Consider the following 17,440-nt stretch of genomic DNA (forward strand, 5'->3'; position numbering starts at 1 on the left):
TGTCCATTGCCTCTGATTTTCCCCTTTAGGAAAGTGGGATTTAATGAGGGTAGAAGAAAGTTCAACAGCATATTTTGACTTGTTTTGAGGGGGGAAAAAAGTGCAAGTGTGGTGCTACAGACAGCCTTGGTTTGTTGCCACCCCACTCCTGGGAACAGAAACAGTGGCAAGGAGCCAGGAGAGAGAGACAGTCAAGCTGAGACAAAGTCCTGTGGAGCATCAACCATCCCAGCAGAAGGGGAAAGGAGTGATTTGCAAAATGGGGCCTCCCCAGAGGGCTGTTTAACTTCAGCTGAAATTAGTCAGTCTCATTAAAATCCACTGAATCAGAGAATGCCATTGAACAAAGAGACTTTCTTGTCCAATTTAAGTGTTAGAAACCAAACCAAGTTAATAGCCAGGAGCATAGAAGTCATAGCCACTTGCTGGCTGTCTCAGTTTCACTTGTGAGTGTGTTTGTCATATTCTCTGTTTTTCTTTCCTTAATTTTTAAATAGTAACCATTAGGTAATGTACTTTAAAGGCAGAATTAAAGGACTGAGCCACCAGGAATAAACTTGATCTTTCATTCTCAGTGGCAGACAGCTAAGATGATCAGAAGGTCATCCCTCCAGATCCCTCTCCCATGAGACCACAAGCTCTTCAATGTTTCCTCATTCTCCAGCTTTACAAAACAACTTCAAAAAAACTGAATAATGCAAAGAATGTTCTCTTCAAGGATCAGCACTCGGTCCCCAGTGGCTGACCACAAGACTGCAAGAGGAGGGCTTGTGAATGCCAGCACAGAGATAGGAATTCACCCTTGTTCTCAAATTAGATGCACTCCAGCCTGATTTTTTACATTCTTCTGCCTGTTTGGTAGGTCAGGTTCAGAGCTTTAGTGAGTCCAGTCTTGCTGAAGTGAGGCTGGGTGCATTACCTCCTCCAAAATTCATTCCAAACATTTATGTTCAAGTTAATGTAAGTGGAGGTGTAAAACATTTTAGTTTGAGCTATCAGTTGGGTTCAGCTTTTTCTGCCAGCACTACGATGGAACACAAAATCCTCCGCAGATTTTGCTGACAGTCACTTTATCTGAAAGTGACTTTCCATCACTTCATCTGAACATGAGAAAAAGCTGTGGCTGTCCCTGGGTCCCTGGGAGTGTCCAAGGCCAGGTTGGATGGGGCTTGGAGCCACTTGGGACAGTGGAAGGTGTCTTTGCCCATGGGGGTGGAACTGAATGGGCTTAAAGTCTCTTCTGACCCAAACTATTCCATAATTCCCATGTTTTGTCTTCAGCCAGCTGCTGAACGAGTGATCAACAAGTCCCTTCTCCTGGGTCTTCAAGGAGCACCACGATGCTTCTCTTTGCTTGACTTGGTTTCACCCCCCAATTCACACTGGTGCCTCCAGTGTTTCTCAAACAGGATTAAATTATCTCAAAAGCAAACCTGTATTTTCATCACATGGCTTTACATCTTAGTTTACCAAAAAAGTATTTAGAAAATGTCCAAAGTATTTATTTTGGCAACTTTCTTACGGCATTTGCAAAGGAAGAAAACTGAAAATATAACAGCAAAATCATCAATTCCCATCTCTGTGGCTGAGAGCTCCTCACCAAGAAGCAAGGAACAAAACCCTGTCTGCAGGAGCTCAAAGGCTCTTCTGGGATCCAGGGCACAGGGAAACAAGATGGAAATAACAAGACCACATGTAGGAGAAGTAAAGAATTTGAAGTAGCACTGCCAGTGTCCCAGTGCCTCAGAAAGTGTCCTTTCTTGCCTTTAGCCACAGAAATTCAGTATTTTCCCATTCCAAGGAAGCTTAGAAAAGCACCAAAAGAAAGTAGTGATCAAAGTCCTCATCTACACTCCAGTGCCAGTTTTTTCTGTTCCAAAGTCTCTGTCTGTTGCCATAAAGTAAGAGCAAATGAGAAACAGAAATTTCAGAAGTCACTAAAATAAACAGAATCTTCCTGTTGGAAACAGTAAAATCACTGAAAAGTCCTTGATCTTTGATACCAAAGTCATACAAAGTGAGGGCATGCCAGCACTTAACAGCCAGACCCAAGAAGAGGAAAATCCAGTGTCTGGGTGGAATTCAGAGGGAACAACACCCATCCACATGTAGAGGGGAGCAGTTAGGAAATTCAAATGGGTCTTCTGCAGCTCATTTAATCTCTAACCACAAGACAGACCATCCTTAGCATCCAGAGAGAGGTAAGAAGGGAGAAAAACACTTCAGATGGATGAAATTCTGTGCTCAGCCCCACTGCCTCAAGACACCCTTTGGAGGTGCAATGATGAGGGGTGGATGCCTTTTGCTCCAGTTGGCCACAGCCCCAGCTAGTCAAGTCTGCCTTCAGAGATGGAAATAATGATAAAAATGAAAGAAAAAGAAAAAGGATCAAAAATATGTACAGGGCCCTCAGTGAGAGAGAAATTCCTCATGCAGAGAATCTCTACTGATCAGTGTTGCCCAGAGCTGTGGCACTAATGAAGGTCCTGCCACAGTTGTATTTATTGAACCATAAGGACTGAAATTTTAAATAGCGACCCATCATTTATTGATGTAAGAAAAGCTTTACAGAATTCTGCAGTACAAAACTATCACTGCTGCTCTTAAACTCCCCCATGACAACATAACAGTTTCTCTTCTTGCCTTTATAAATTCAGAAGGTCGGTCTTATGCACTGTTTTTGTTTTCCCTTAGATTTTCCAAACCGCTTCAAATAAACCAAATGAAATGTGCATTTTCTCAAGAGCCTTAACCCAAAACACCATTGAACAAAAGCAGGTTGAGCGTCCACCACCTGGATTTCTCAAAACCACCAACACCAGAGGTTTCTTGTTGCCCTGTTCTTTTAAAAGTTTTAAAGTTCTTTTAAAAGTTTTCTATGCCTTCTGATGTTTACATCTTTCTACTGAAGTCTCACACACTGTTCATGTAAATAATGATTGTTTTGCACTCTTCTTTGTGGGAAGAGAGAACTAATAGACTGTTGGTTTAACCAGTGGTTGGAGAGGTAGCAATTTCATCCCAATCCAGTGTCACTTTTGGAATTCTATAGATTGCAAAGTCAGAAATAAAAGTTACTTCCCTTTGCTCTTTTGATCTTAGTGTGAGCGCACGAGTTATTTCGTGTCGTAGTGCGACAGTTTCTAGGCAAGCCAATACAGAGCAAATGTATAAACTTCATCCCAAATACTTGCAAAATTTTAAGGAGGGACAAGTTGCCTAGCAAAGGACATTTTGACTCACCAAAGCGTTTCCTGGTCCACCAGTGGGGCTCCTTGATGGCTGAGAAGCGAACGTCGGGGTGCAGCCGGAGGCGGTCGTACAGGTCCGTGGTGCCACACTTGGGCTGCCCGATAATGTAGAAGTGTGGCAGGCAGCGCAGGCGGTAGTGCTTGTCCTTGTAGTGGTACAAGTGGTTCCAAAATACCTTCCTGAGGTAATCAAAGATGATCCGAAAGCGCTTGGAGTACAGTGCGTAGGAGTTGGTGGCGTAGGGATCCGTGGTTGTGTTCCCGCGGTACTCTTCGTACCAACAAGGGTTCTTGCTGTTTGGAAGGAATTTGTTAGGAATTACCGAAAACATCTGCAACATAAAGAACAACAATTTCAGTCAAGGCAGCAAGCAATCAACTTTTCTTACTTAGCACTTACTTTTCTTACTTAGCACGGTGAGAGAACAGAAACACTGCCTGGGTATTTCTACCAACAAAGTTGGCCCCATTTATTCCTTCTGATGGCACCGTAACCAAATCCTGTGCAACCCACTGGGCTGGGAGACAAGTATTTAGAAATCCTTTTATTTTAAGGCCAGAAAGGGCCTCAATAATCACCCCAACTCCTCTGTAATCCCAGGAACTGATTTTTAAAGTGAGACACCTAATACTCAAATCAAATTACCTTCCAGTTTTTAACTCTGAAATACAAGGTTTGCAATGATTTTTCAGGAAGACACCCTGGCAAGCAGTTATTAGAAAGGCTCTTTTCTTATTTATCATTTCAGGTGACAGGTAAATGTGAGTCACAATGATTTTGCATGAGAGAAGGTAAAAGTTCAGTGACACTGTACTGCTACCAGAAGACTGCCCGATTCTTTGCTTCAGGTGTCAAGACCATTTACAGAACCCATCCATCCTGCCCATGACTCAGAGGGATGTGATCTACAATATCAACTTCTCAGCTGCTACAAATCAGGAGACTCTAGATGGTGTAAATCACTACATGAACATGCAAGCAGTTGCACTTTTTTTATATCTAGGCAAAAGATTGAGCCAAAAGCCTTGAAATAAGGACATAAAAAGCAGCTTAAGACACACCTCAATTCATACTTACATGTGGCTCTTGCTTCCTCAGCTCTTCTAAATCAGGGCGCTGCCTCGTTATAAACTCTATCTTTGAAGTAATGGTGTCAATAATTAATTTAATGCTTGGATAATCCTTTACATATGAAATATTCATTTTTGAAGGCTGGTAATAGTCTTTCATGTCACTAAGGCTTTCATTGTCCATTAAGCTGGGATTGCTAGCAAAAGCTCCGTAATGGAAGGGAGATGGGATCAGCAGCAGGCCGTGCTTGGCTCCAGTCAGTATGTAGGATACCATCACCAGAGTCATTATGATCAACCCAAACATCAAACTGCAGAGCTTCCCCTTCCTCAGGCAGAAAAACCCATTCCAGCTCTCACAGTGATCAGTCCTCACTTCCAGAACCGCGAGCCACTTCATCTGCTTGCTGTCAATGTACAAAGGGATTTTATTTTCTCCTCTGCACACAGGACACTTCTGGTTATTGTGATCAGGTCCACGGCATCTGAAACACTGTCTGTGCAAGTCATTTGGTAATAAATGTATGCAGCAATTAATGCAATACCTCATATTACTACCGTTAAACTCCTACATTAATGAGCCAAGCACAGCCGTAAAAAAGTTTCAGAAGCATATGAGTCATCTTCTGCAACTCTGAAATTATTTTGTTCCTGGAGTGGTTCTACAACTACTCAGCAATGCAAAAGGACAGGTTCAAAACAGAATAAAAAGTGACATGTGTCACAGAAAGAAAAAGAAGGCCCAGCCACCACCAAAACACAAAAATAAATGTACTCTGGATGTGGCTCCCAAGAATTTGGCTCAGTAAGAGGAATGTGGTGAAGTAAGGATCAGCTACAAAACTGGCTCAAGTTTTTCCCATTGAACAAAATGAGAAGGAAAAAAAATTGTTATGTAGTGTGAAAATATGCAAAAAATAAAAATAACTCATTTTCCGCTGCTTTATGCCGGAATAGGCAAATATGGGTAGAAATTTCCAGGTTCTCTTAAAACAAGCAGGTTCCAAACTGCACTGCTGCTGCTGGAAGCTTCATCTTCCCAGAGGCAGTTCCAAAGAGATGCATTGTCCAACCTAGAGAAACAAACCCAGATATTTATACACACCCAGACATCATATCCACATCATGCACAGCCATAGCAAAGCACAACCTACCACCAGTCATTTCAGACTCCCATTTGAAAGATGCCAGCCGTTTGCCAAGTCTGTTAATTACAGCGCTCAGGATATTAAACCCAGGGAACATTTGGCTCCAGGTCCACAGCGAGCTGCCCCTGATTTTCCATCACCCATCTGCTCACATCAGTGACTGGTTGGCACTACAGGTAACTCTACACGACTCACTAACCCACCCAACAGATCTTAATCTGCTCTTGAAATATGGGAGCATTTCTGGACAGTATCCAGTGACACAGGTTTAAATAATTACACTCTATCTGCTCCTAAGGACCTTAAATGAACAGTCCTGAAGTGGGGTAGGACCCTGTTTGAGGCAGGGATAAAGTAACAGTCTCCTTTCAAATATGGGAGATAAAAAGTCAAACAAAAAAAAAAAAAAATCAAAAGCCATCAGTAAAGCATTCAGCAAAGTGAAGGGATTAGAAAACAGACACAAGGAAAAGGCTAATGACAGGATCTCAGGTTTCTGGACAAAATGATGGGTCCTCTTATTACTCACCAAATCAGAGAAGTATAATCATTACTGTTATGAGTCCCACAGTTTGGCTGTTTTGCCTTTAGCTCTATCAACACCTATTTTATTATGCAGCAACACTGCTATAATTCTAGATAATAACTCCTGGTTCATTCCTACAAAAGTGTCCTGATCAAATGGGGCAGTCAGTTCAGATCCCACATTTATCATCATCCTTCAGGCTGCATTTTTGCATGAGACAAAGTGCTTTTGTAGAAGTTATTTGTATTCTGATGTTTCTCCCACTGAACACTGTCACATATGGGAGGATTTCTGCAATCAGAGCAAGTAGGCTGTGTCTCAGGGACTCAAAAATAATTAGATAAATATTGAACAAAAGTATTTGCAAAATACTTTCCTTACACCCCAAAAAAGTTCATTTCCTTAATGAGTTTATTCTCTAAGCCAGATGAGGCAGACAGAAATCACAGCATAATCATTACTGACTGTATTTAAACCAAAAGGAAAGAAATCAGTGCAAGACTTCTCAGAGACCGGTCTTGAAAACTTCTCCAAAGGAGCAAAGCTGTGATGACTTTGACAGAAGTTTGAACAATTAGAGATATTAAATCAGATTCATATGGGGCATTTTAAAACTAGAAAGTTTATGCTTTCTTATGTGTAAAACATCCCCCCAGTAAACATCCAAAGGAAAAAGAGGAACTATGGAAAGGAGCCAAGGTTGGAAAGACCTTGATGGTTGTCCAAACACCACCAATGGTGGTGAGAAGAAGGACAAGAAAGGGAAATATTGAGAAGAAGTGAGAAGTTCCCACTTCCCAAGTAAATATTTCAGGTAGAAATAGGACCCTGATCAAACATTTTCAAAGAGGAAACAAAGAAGGCCAGAGACAGAGTCAGAGTCAGGGCAGGTTCAGGCAGCATCCACATCCAATGGAGGAAGTAATGAAAACAGAGACAGCTCAAAAAAAACCCCAAACAAAAAAACAAAAACAAAAAAAAAACAAAAACAAAAACAAAAAAAAAAACAAAAAAAACCACAAAAAAACCCAAACAAACAACAACAACAACAAAAAAAAACCAGCTGCAAAAAAGAGAGGATGGAGATGAGGGCCTTCATCACAAAAGATAAAAGAGGAAGGTGAAAAAAGCCCCTCTGAAAAAAGAAGCATGAAGAAGAAGCTACAGGTTAAAGCAGTACCTAGAAAAGATCTGGTAACCAAATCCCACCCCACAGCATCTCTTCAATTACATTTATCATGTTCTACACATTGATTTTTATGTAATTCTTCTACCCTGAACTCCTCTTCTTTGACATCCACCTCAGTACCCTCTCAGACCTCTACTCTCCAGCTCCTTGCTGTTCATTTTCATAGACCAATTCCTATGCACTGGCTATTTAAAATAATTTAAAAATCCAATTTATCTTCCAGTCCTCTTCTAACAGGGATTTGCAACCTGCTCAGTGACACTGACTGAACAGATTTATCTGAGATAGCCTTATGGGATCAATTCCAGGTTTGTGCATTTGACGTCAATTCTCAAATTTTTTAAAAAGAGCAATCAGAAATACATTAATTAATGCAGACCACAGGACCTTAGAAAAACCACATAACCATCTCTGTCCCATGTCCATTTGTGTGTTAAAAAATGGACTGGAATTTATTGAACCCTTCCCAGCTGCAGACACTTCTCATGAAAATCTGCTACAAATATTACAAAGCCAAGGAAAAACCATGTTAACTACATCTTTGGCAGGTGAAGAAAATGGTTTATCAGGAAGCTGATACAAGCACGGGGGGGGGGGGGAATAGAAACATGTTTAGGCTACAGTAAAACTGAAATATTAATCACACCAGTCATGAGGGGAAATTTAAAGTTCCACCAGCAACCATAACTCTGCCAGCTCATGCACAAGCACTGCATCAAGCTGCTTAATTAGCTGATCAGTCTGATGACCTATCACAGGACAATGACAGATCACTCAGCTAATAGAATAGAGACATTGATCTCATTTTTTTTAATAACTGCTACTTGCCAACACACCATTTTACATGATTTTCCACTGTCACGTTCATGAAATAAAAAAATTGAACTGTAACAAACACATAAAAGGATCTAATTCCCTAGTGTCACTCCTTTCTCTTTCCCAAGCAGTTTTTGATAGAAGTTCATTCCCCAAGAATTTAGCATGGCATGAAGGATGCTCAGCAGAAGGGCAGGATCTTCCCCCAGCCCTCATTTCCCTCCTTCACCCCATGAAATCAAGACATCCACAGTGCCCTGTTTTTGTTCCTTCCATCCAACATTCCCAGCAGCCACAACCACAGCCACCAGCACACGTCACCTCTTTGTATTCCACTCCTGAGAGCAGAAGGATGTGGATTGCAGGCAGAGGGAAGGTTATGAGGCTTGAGCTGGTAATAAACCATGTGTGTCTCCTTATATTTTAGCTGCAAAGCTGCTGGCTGTTCACTGGCAGAAAATTACTCTCCTTACACAACAAGCAGTGTCTTTGTATATTGAATAATGTAGCATGTAATTTCCCCTTGTTGAAGGGAAGGGTGAATTATTTATGATCACGTCTATACTGCATTTGTCTGCTGTACATTAATGCGTGCCAGCCCTAACCACAGAGCAGAAATCAACAGCAACCTTTGCAAGCTCCTTTGCCAAAAGCAGCCCTCCTCATAAAAACCAGGATCTCTGGGAATAGCCTAAGGAGGAAATATGGATATACAAGATGACACACAGCAGAATGGGGGGAAAAAAGGAAAAGCTCTCCTAGATTTCAATTTATTCCCACTGCAGCCAAGGGGGACTTTGCTCCAAACTCAAGCAGTCTCAAGCTAACAAAGGTATTTATATGAAACAGAACTTAATAGCAAACAGGTGAGACCTTTTAATGGCAGTTTCCCTGAGCAATTCCTGCATTCCATGAGAGGAGGGGCTGTTGGGGGCTCAGGATGCATGAGAGGAGGCTGGCAGGTACCACTGGGCAGGAACCACGAGAGCAAACAGCAAAATCAAACCACAAAACCTCACACCAAAGCACTGAAAATACAGCACCCACCAGGCCCTACTCATCTCATACATAGGGTGAAAAGAGAAATTCCTCTCAAAAGAAAACATGCGAGATTTTTCATCATCCATGCGGGTTTTGTTAACTGTATAGAAAACACCTGAAATTCTGTATTATTCCTACTAAATAAATATTTCATAAAATTTCCTCCCCTTTCTCTTTAAGGATTGCAAGGGAAGACTGCAACCAAAATGGCTACAGAGTCTCAGAATCATGGAATTACTGAGGTTGGAAAAGCTCTCCAAGATCATCAAGGCCAAGCGTTAATTAAGCACTGCCAAGGCCACCAATGCCTCATGTCCCCAAGTGCCACATCCACAAAGCTTTAAATCCCTCCAGTGATGGTGACTTCACCACTGCCCTGGGCAGTTCCAGTGCTCAACAACACTTTTGATGAAGAAATTTTCTCTAATATCCGACCTAAACCTCCACTGCTGCAACTTGAGGCCATTTCCTCTTGTTCTAATGCTTGTCCCTTGGGAGAAGAGACCAACAGACTTTAAAAAGCAATTGCTTTCATATGCTCAGTCACGTAGCTAAAATTCTCCTTTATGAATAAGATAAAACAGATTGAACAGATTTTACATGTATATATACTTATATGTATGACCTGTTTTCCAGGTCACCAGTTCCTTAATATTTAATATGCTTTCCTTTCTTTCAAAACTCTTTAAAATAAAGATAAATCAAACTTTTGCTGGAGCTCTTCAGGTTACATTTTTCCGTAGCCTCGTTACTTCTAATCACAGTCAGCTTCTCCTCCCACCACATGAAAAGGTGGCTGTTAACCTCTTATAAACACATTTCAGGTACACCAGGAAGACATTTCTCATCCTGGAGTATAAATGCTCCCCTGAACTTATGTCAGTGGAGCTACAGCACTTTGTTTCCTCCCTTCACACAATATAATTGAAGATTTCAGGTGAATCAGTCCTGATGGGCAGCTCACAACCTAAACTATGGATGTCTAAGGCAAGTGAGAAAATAATCCACCAGCTCTCAGATTAGATAGGATGAAGCCTACCTAAAAAGCTACAGATAAAATTAAGGATAAACACTTTTATCCAAAAAAACCCAAACAAAAGACTAGGCAAAAGGTAATACTGCTGAATCATCTGGCCAGGAACATCACATTGCTCCTAATTTAATATATCGAATGCCATTCTTAGAGTAACAGCTATGATATTCTATCCATAGTCTCCTAATTGTTTCCACTAATCTGTATAAATATTCCTTCTGCCTAAGTGCCTCCCCTGCCAAATCAGGAAGGTTTGTTTAAATCAAGGTCTCGGTTTGCACTGCTGATGTTTTTCGAAATCTCAGAGCAAAGCTGATCCCACGCCCTCCTGAACACTCCAGAAATGAACTTCCCTGTGGAAACGTTTCCCTCTGAAAGCTCCTGTGAAGACAAGGCTGTCATTAGTCACAGAGATGCAGCTCTGGAAGTGAAAGGCTGCCCACAGTCCTACCACGATAAACTTTCCATGACTCACACCAAGAGGAATGGAAACATGAAAGGGCAAAGTGAGGCTGGTGGAGTGAAATCCTCGTAACATTTTCATATGGAAAGAAAAAGCCCAACAATATTTAGTAGCAATGCAGCACAATCATGTAATTCCTTTTCCATTCCTCCATCACTCAGTGCAACACTGTCCATGTACAACAGCAATTCTTCAGCCCAGGCAGGATAAATGTATGACCTCTGGACACAAAAAACCTGCAAAACCTTACAATTACAGATATTTTTTAACTATCAAGCTTACTGGAAATGGTTAGAATTGAAGCGGAACACAGGCAGCACACAAACAACCTGAAGTATTTGTACAAGGGTAGTGGAGTATTTGTACAGCAGGAGGAAGTTCATCCTGTGAGTGGGCAGGCTGTACCATTTCAATAAAAAATTGAGTACAAAAATATTTAAAAAAAAAAAGGAATAAAATCTAAGCTAAATTAAAAAATAAAGAACATTATGTAAGGAAGAGAGTGAAATAATTGTAGATTTTCTCTCTCCTGCTTATTGGACACATTTGGCTCCTCAAGTTTACATTTTTGGAAATAAACTTTGCCTGAACTCACATCTATTTACCTCAGAGAAATCGGGAAGATGCCAGAAAGATGATATGTCAATAAAAAGAGGATCAGGAATCACTGAGCTCTGCAAACTTCTGGCAAATAAAAAAAGGAAAAAAAAACCAAAACAAAACAAAAAAAAAACAAGCAAAAAGCAATTGCAGTGATTTAGAAAAGCCACAGGACTCATTACAAAGCTCAGCAACCTCCTGCAGACTGAAGTTATGTAAAGCTCCTTTATTTACTTAAACCCCCTAATTTTGAAAGAATCATCAATAAATGCAACTCCCAAGATGCTGTATAAACCCATGGAATCATTTTCAAGGCAATCAATTGGAAAACACATCCTAAAAGCAAGAGCAGGTGGCCACAGACCATGGTTGCACACTCAACCTGTTGAACAACTGCTGAGCACTTGTTCAAGTCTAAAATTTTCTTTAAAGAATGCATTTCATGGTCTTTTAAAGCCAAAGAAAACCTCCTGAACCACCACTGAATCAGCAATCCTGCCTAAAAAACAGCCATGGTTTCTTCCATAACCCAGCTGGTTCCTTTCGCAGAATCTAAACCAAACACAATCTGCTCCTTCCTCATCCATACATGTCCAAATAAAATGTGAGAATCAAACAAATTCCTTGCTCCACTTGCAAAAAAAAAAAAAAAAAAAAAAAAAAAATCAGCAAACTCCCCTAAACTCAGCATAACAGTATCAATCACATAAGGATGACTTATATTATTTGGGCTGCGATGCTCAGGAAATAGTTATTGAGCTTGAATCACCATTCAGTTAGGGCACAAACACTGCCTGAACAAACAGAGCCTTGGAAGCAAGGAAAAAAGAGTGGGGATTGGGAAAGGGAGCTCCCTGACCTGGATCAGTGACAGCAGGGTCATGTCCTTCCCCAGAAATGCATTATTGCACCTAAAGTCTTGTGCAAGTTCCTGGAAATTACCAAGGTCCAGTTCCTTGCACTCCTAAAAGGCCACAGCCACATGTTCTGATGTGCTGTTGTTTGGTCTGCCTCAAGAATGTGAAAATAAAAAAACCTCAGTATTACCCATTTTTAAATTAAAGCATTTTTCAGCAGGAGAAAAACCTACCCACCAATTATATTTAATGACTTCAGTGCTCCTTCTTGCTATTCTATCTGATCTAAATCAGTCTAAATCAAAAATCTTACTTTTTGGGCTACTTGCAGGATAAAAATTACAGGCAGGAAAATAAAATAGAATCAAAAGTCAGCAATTTCTCCAGAAATACAGGTCCAAAAACCCTGGAAGAAAAAAGCAGCACCAGAAGCCACCCAACCTGTGGCAGCACACACCTGGAGCTCCTGTGTCAAGGCAGAGCTCCCATCAATGTGTTTAAATCCTCCCTCTGTACAAACATGGAGTAGCGTGATGTTTTCATACATTTCTGAGGATGTTTGGAGCAGAATTTTGCCTGCAGTGCACACTGGCTTCTCAACTCCTGATCAAAACTTGCTGCCTACGATGTGCAACAGCTCCAGCAATTCATCTTTTCCCTTCCCTTAGTTCCTATTCATCTCACATAGTGCCGTGCTACAGAATCACTGACAGGTTTATATTGAATATGAAAGAGTTGCTCACTGTACAAAAAATCTGTGTCTTTACATAAATTACTCCAGTGCATTTCTTCTCACAAAAAGCCACTTTAATCCACTTTCAGAAATCATTCTGCAGTGTTGAAGTTTAGTATCTTTATTTTCAATCCTCATAGTAATTGTGAGCAACCTCCCAATAGACCCCACATGGTCCTGGGGTCCTTCCATGGAACTAAGGATAAACCAATGCACCCATCCCATGGGGCTCACAGATTCCTTTCCCAAAAATCTGGAGCCAGATTAGAAAGTTCTGACATTCAGAACACAACCAGAAATTGCATCTATTTAACAAAAAACAGCCAGTCCCTCATTAAAATGATCGATTCACCAAGAGCCAGAACAAAGTACTGATGCCACTGGGAGTTAATTTTTACCACTTCCTAAGAAAAAGTGCACCTTTTCTTAATGTACTAATGTCCAGAGTCCAGTACTTAAATGTCCAGAGAGACACCAATGCCAAAATTAGATAAAGACAGATGTAGAAGGTCAAACAATTCATGCAATGATTTCATATCCGTGAGAATTGTTCAGTCTAAATTTGCCCTATGTACTTTCTTTTGTTATATGGGGGAAAAAAAATAGGCTAAGAGCTCCCTGGGAAGGCACAGGGATCACCTGAAATACAACTTCAGGTGTAGAAAGGGAATGTGGTAAGGCTGGTCTTGCCATAAATGCTTGTATTACATTTTTAATAAGACCAAGCAGCTGCTGAAGTTTCATTTCCAACACAGGACCTCACGATAATTTACAATAATAGAAATTCTTACCTGCCTGCTCTTTCAAGGAATACATCCCACTCTCATCCCACAAATCAGCCAAATTCCTGTTCTGAGCGCGAGTGCAACAGGGAACCACAGCGCACGAAGGCTGAATCTGTTATGAAGCTCTTTCACTGCAGTTATTTTTATCGAACAAACTGAAGAGGTTTGGGGGCTGGCAAGAGGGAAAGAAATATCATCTCTAAATACAGCTCTCATACGCCCTGCAGTCAGGCTGTAATCAGAAATAAATAAGTGTTTATCTTCAGAAAACACCCAAGGCAAAGAATTGGTCTGGTATTGACAGAGCTGACGTCTCAGACCCAGCTGTTTTGTAGTTACCTGTTCCTTCCTGTGAATCCTGTTTAATGTCAGGCTCCCAAAGCTGCTTCATTGACTCTCTGGAAAGATATTGCTGCAATTTACTCAAACAGCTCTTCTGGAGCAGCTTACTCCATACAGACACAAGGGTTTCCCTGGATGCAGAGCCCAGTTAGGTGAGCACAGCACAGTGATTCCATCACTCTACCTGAACACCAGAAAAAGTTGTGGATTCCCCATCCCTGGAAGTGTTCAGGACCAGGTTGGACAGGGCATGGAGCAACCTGGGATAGTGGAATCACTTTACTGTGCAAAAGAAAATAAACCTTCACAGTCAGCGTGGCAGCTGACTCTTACCCAAGGGAGAGGAGGAGAGCTGGTGCAGCACAGTTGGATTTGCAGGAAGGGATCTGTCAGTGCTGAAGGGTTATTTTAAGCCCAGCTCTTTGTCTCTTGCATTGATTACTGGTCCAGAACCAGCACGTGGGGGAAAAATGTTCTGAGCATATTTCCAACGTCCTGCCAAGCATTTTCAGCCTTGACATGCTGCAAAATAGTGGGTATAACTCACAGTTATGAGTTACTCTGATAACAGTCTTATTCCTTTTACTCATTTGATTTTCCTTGATTTTAGCAGCTGCTACCTCAGGTTGATTTAAAGCAAGGAACATATTCCATCCACCATCTGATCTCTAATACTTTCTGCCACTTTGCAAGGGGTATGCAGCGCAATTTGCTAAATCCTGTGGGTTGTGAGCGATCAGCTGCTAATTTAAGGCTGCTTTTGAGGGATGAATAACATTGTATGGAATAAATAGAATTTGCATCACTTAATGCCTTCGGTGCCTGTTTATCTCATGCTGTGGTAAAATGGTTTTGCATGCAATAATGCAACCAAGTGGTATCTACTAGAATTCATCTGATACACCTTCACACTTCATATATATATATATAAGCAGTTTTTCTGAAAGGGGACCCATTCTATGTGAGGCTTAACTTTGCTTTAAACACAATACAGTTATGGCAATTCTAGAGCAACGTAAATGCTCGCAGCTGCTCATTTGATTTTTAGTGGCTGAGAAGGGATTTTCCTCCACCCCCAAGCTGAATTTTCTCCATAAACTTTACTATCTTAACAGAGTCATCTGAATTCTTTTTGTTGTGACTCATATACGGTGCCTTCTCTGTGAGACATGTATTGAAATGGATGGAAAAACGTGTCTAATCTGTACATAAGTACCATGTAAGTGCTTTTTCATGAATAGGGCATTTCATCTTTCATCTAGTGCTGAGTGGGTGAAAGGAAACATACACAGCTGCATCCTGAAAAGACAAACTCAGCATTAGAGTCTGTCATTAAAGTTTCTTGTAAATTCAAACAAAAATTACTCAACTCAAACTATTCATTGATGCCAAATCACAACTGGGGCTTTGTTTCAGCACTTTAAAAGAACCCAACTCTGTTCCAAGCTTAGTAATAACTTTTCTAAATGTTCAACAACTTTAATTCTTTAAGCAATGACACATTAGATAAACCTCAGTCCATTAACTAATAAACCACTTTGTTCATTACAAAGTGCAGCAGATCAGAGCCCAAAGTGGAAAACCCAAGAAAGCTCTAAGTGCTCTCAAGAAATTTCTAATTAGTTATCTCTAAAATATCACCAGATAAAATTCTTGCAGGTAACTGCTGGCTACAGCTAATTAAGCAAAACCTTTTTGATATAATATCATTATACTGCTTCCAACGTCCTAGAAAAGTGTTTATTCTGCAGAAGTCAAGCAACATTTGCTTCCAAAGTCTCCTACCACTATTCCTAAGTGTTCCATCAAAGGCCTGGGCTCCATCACTCACTCCTCTGTAGTCTGTGCTTTTTAACTACACAAAAGTGCAATACATGTTTATTAAACATTTTTTAAGATCCCATCATTCTGAAGACATTTCTGCAGCTCTGCACCCTGGGCTTTGAGGTGTGTGTGGTTGGCAGAGCACACACTTGGTGTGGAAGATAAAGCCATTTGATAATGGGTTAAACTCTCACGATTGTCCTCTCCTGTCTTCACATCATCACATCTAAAGAACAACACTTCTATCACAAGCTTCAAAGGAGTTCAAATATCTTAGCTTCCATGAGTGGAGGAGAGAGGATGTGCTGCACTCTGTCACCAGCCTCTCAGAAATATCACAGCTCTTGGTGTTGTTCTCATCACAGGGAAAATCCAGCCCAGGAATCTTGCAACTGCACAAAGCCTCCAATTTACAACAATCATAACAAAAGGGAAAAAATTTCATGCTACCTATGGAACCCAGTGAGTAAATATTGTAATATCCAGGACAAGAATAAGAAAATCTGTTCCTCAGCCACTGAACCATTGGCTCCCTTGACTCGACTCTCTATTCCTGCAGGTTTCTCCCGTGTTTGGATTCAGTGTGCTTGTTTTCCACTTGGAAAGAACACAACCACAAATACCTTTTTTTCATGCCTTACATTGCACTTAGCTGGCCTCCAGATTGTAAACAAACAAGATAAAAATCTGAGAATGTTCTTTACTCAATCCCAATGAAAAGAAACCAAGGGGAAAATGAAATTAGAAAAGCAAACCAAAATCCCAACTCTGCATAATGATGAATGTACCAAGAGAAATTTGGCATGCACTCCCTCACACCATGCCTCTTCTGCAACATTTTCTGCAATATAAAGACAACATTTAGCTTAGCAAACTAGATGGTCTTTATTTGTGGGCAGAGGAAACCCAAGGAAAATGCTCCAAGAGACTTTTTTTTTTCCAATGGATATGTTAATTACTTAATTTCTGTTATTGGGAAACTGTCCCAAACTAACCTTCCTCTCTTCCTCTGCTTCAACTGCAGAAGGGTGAAAATTCACTTTTTAAGGTTTTGAAGTGAGAAATTAAGAAGACAAAGCCCACCCTTGGTGGAGCTCCGAGATAGCACAAGTGCCTTATTCAGATCCTTACTGATCCTACCTGAGCACATTTTGAGAGCTACACAGGGATGCCTGGGACCAGGATGCTCCAAGATCTGCTCTATGGGGTAAGAACATCTCCTGAGACAGCCCAGAGTTCTAAGGAGAAAGGGATCTTAACTGCTCCCAAATGCTCTGCTCCAGCCAGAAAGCTCTCACTGCCATGGAAAACCCCCATGCCCCTGGAGGCAGCAGAGCACAAAAGTGAGCAGTGGGAGGTGAAATGAGGTTTTATTTCTAAACAGCAGTGCTTGTTGATGTATTTGGTTCCAGACAAGTAGAGGAGGATGCGGAGTCGCTACAGGACATTGCAGCTGAAATGGCACCAACACGAGTTCTGAGCTCGGGTTCCACTGCTTGAAATAAATCCATCACTGAGGCAAATCACACAAGGAATCTGAAGTGACACAAATTCCATCAACTGCAGTTGGCAGCCAGATTTTCAAGAACAGATGCATGACTGTTAATGATAACCCAAAAAGCTCAGTTTCTAATGCAGAAAAACTGAAACTGTTAACATTATAAAACTGCAAAGAACTAGAAGCATCTCCAGAATACACCCCACAAAATACTTTGCAGGATCTGACAAACTCCAACTTAAGCAGAATTAACATATCTAACA

At 40.9% G+C, this 17,440-nt stretch overlaps 1 protein-coding gene across 2 annotated transcripts in view; it reads right to left on the reverse strand.

Moving 5' to 3' along the window:
* The window catches only part of CHST15 (carbohydrate sulfotransferase 15), a 46,216-nt gene that overhangs the window by 14,586 nt on the left and 14,190 nt on the right, over positions 1-17,440 (reverse strand). The window contains exons 1-3 of one of the 2 annotated variants that reach the window (XM_068198275.1): positions 13,520-13,629; positions 4,330-5,395; positions 3,244-3,583 (exon numbers count right to left, since the gene is read on the reverse strand). In XM_068198275.1, coding sequence (XP_068054376.1) covers positions 3,244-3,583; positions 4,330-4,872 — 883 coding nt within the window. In that variant the 5' untranslated portion in view covers positions 4,873-5,395; positions 13,520-13,629. Of the gene's footprint in view, positions 1-3,243; positions 3,584-4,329; positions 5,396-13,519; positions 13,630-17,440 lie in introns of those variants that run through there. The other variant, XM_068198274.1, reaches the window with a different exon arrangement.

The sequence above is a fragment of the Anomalospiza imberbis genome, chromosome 8, assembly GCF_031753505.1.
Source record: "Anomalospiza imberbis isolate Cuckoo-Finch-1a 21T00152 chromosome 8, ASM3175350v1, whole genome shotgun sequence".
Classification (NCBI taxonomy): Eukaryota; Metazoa; Chordata; class Aves; order Passeriformes; family Viduidae; genus Anomalospiza; species Anomalospiza imberbis.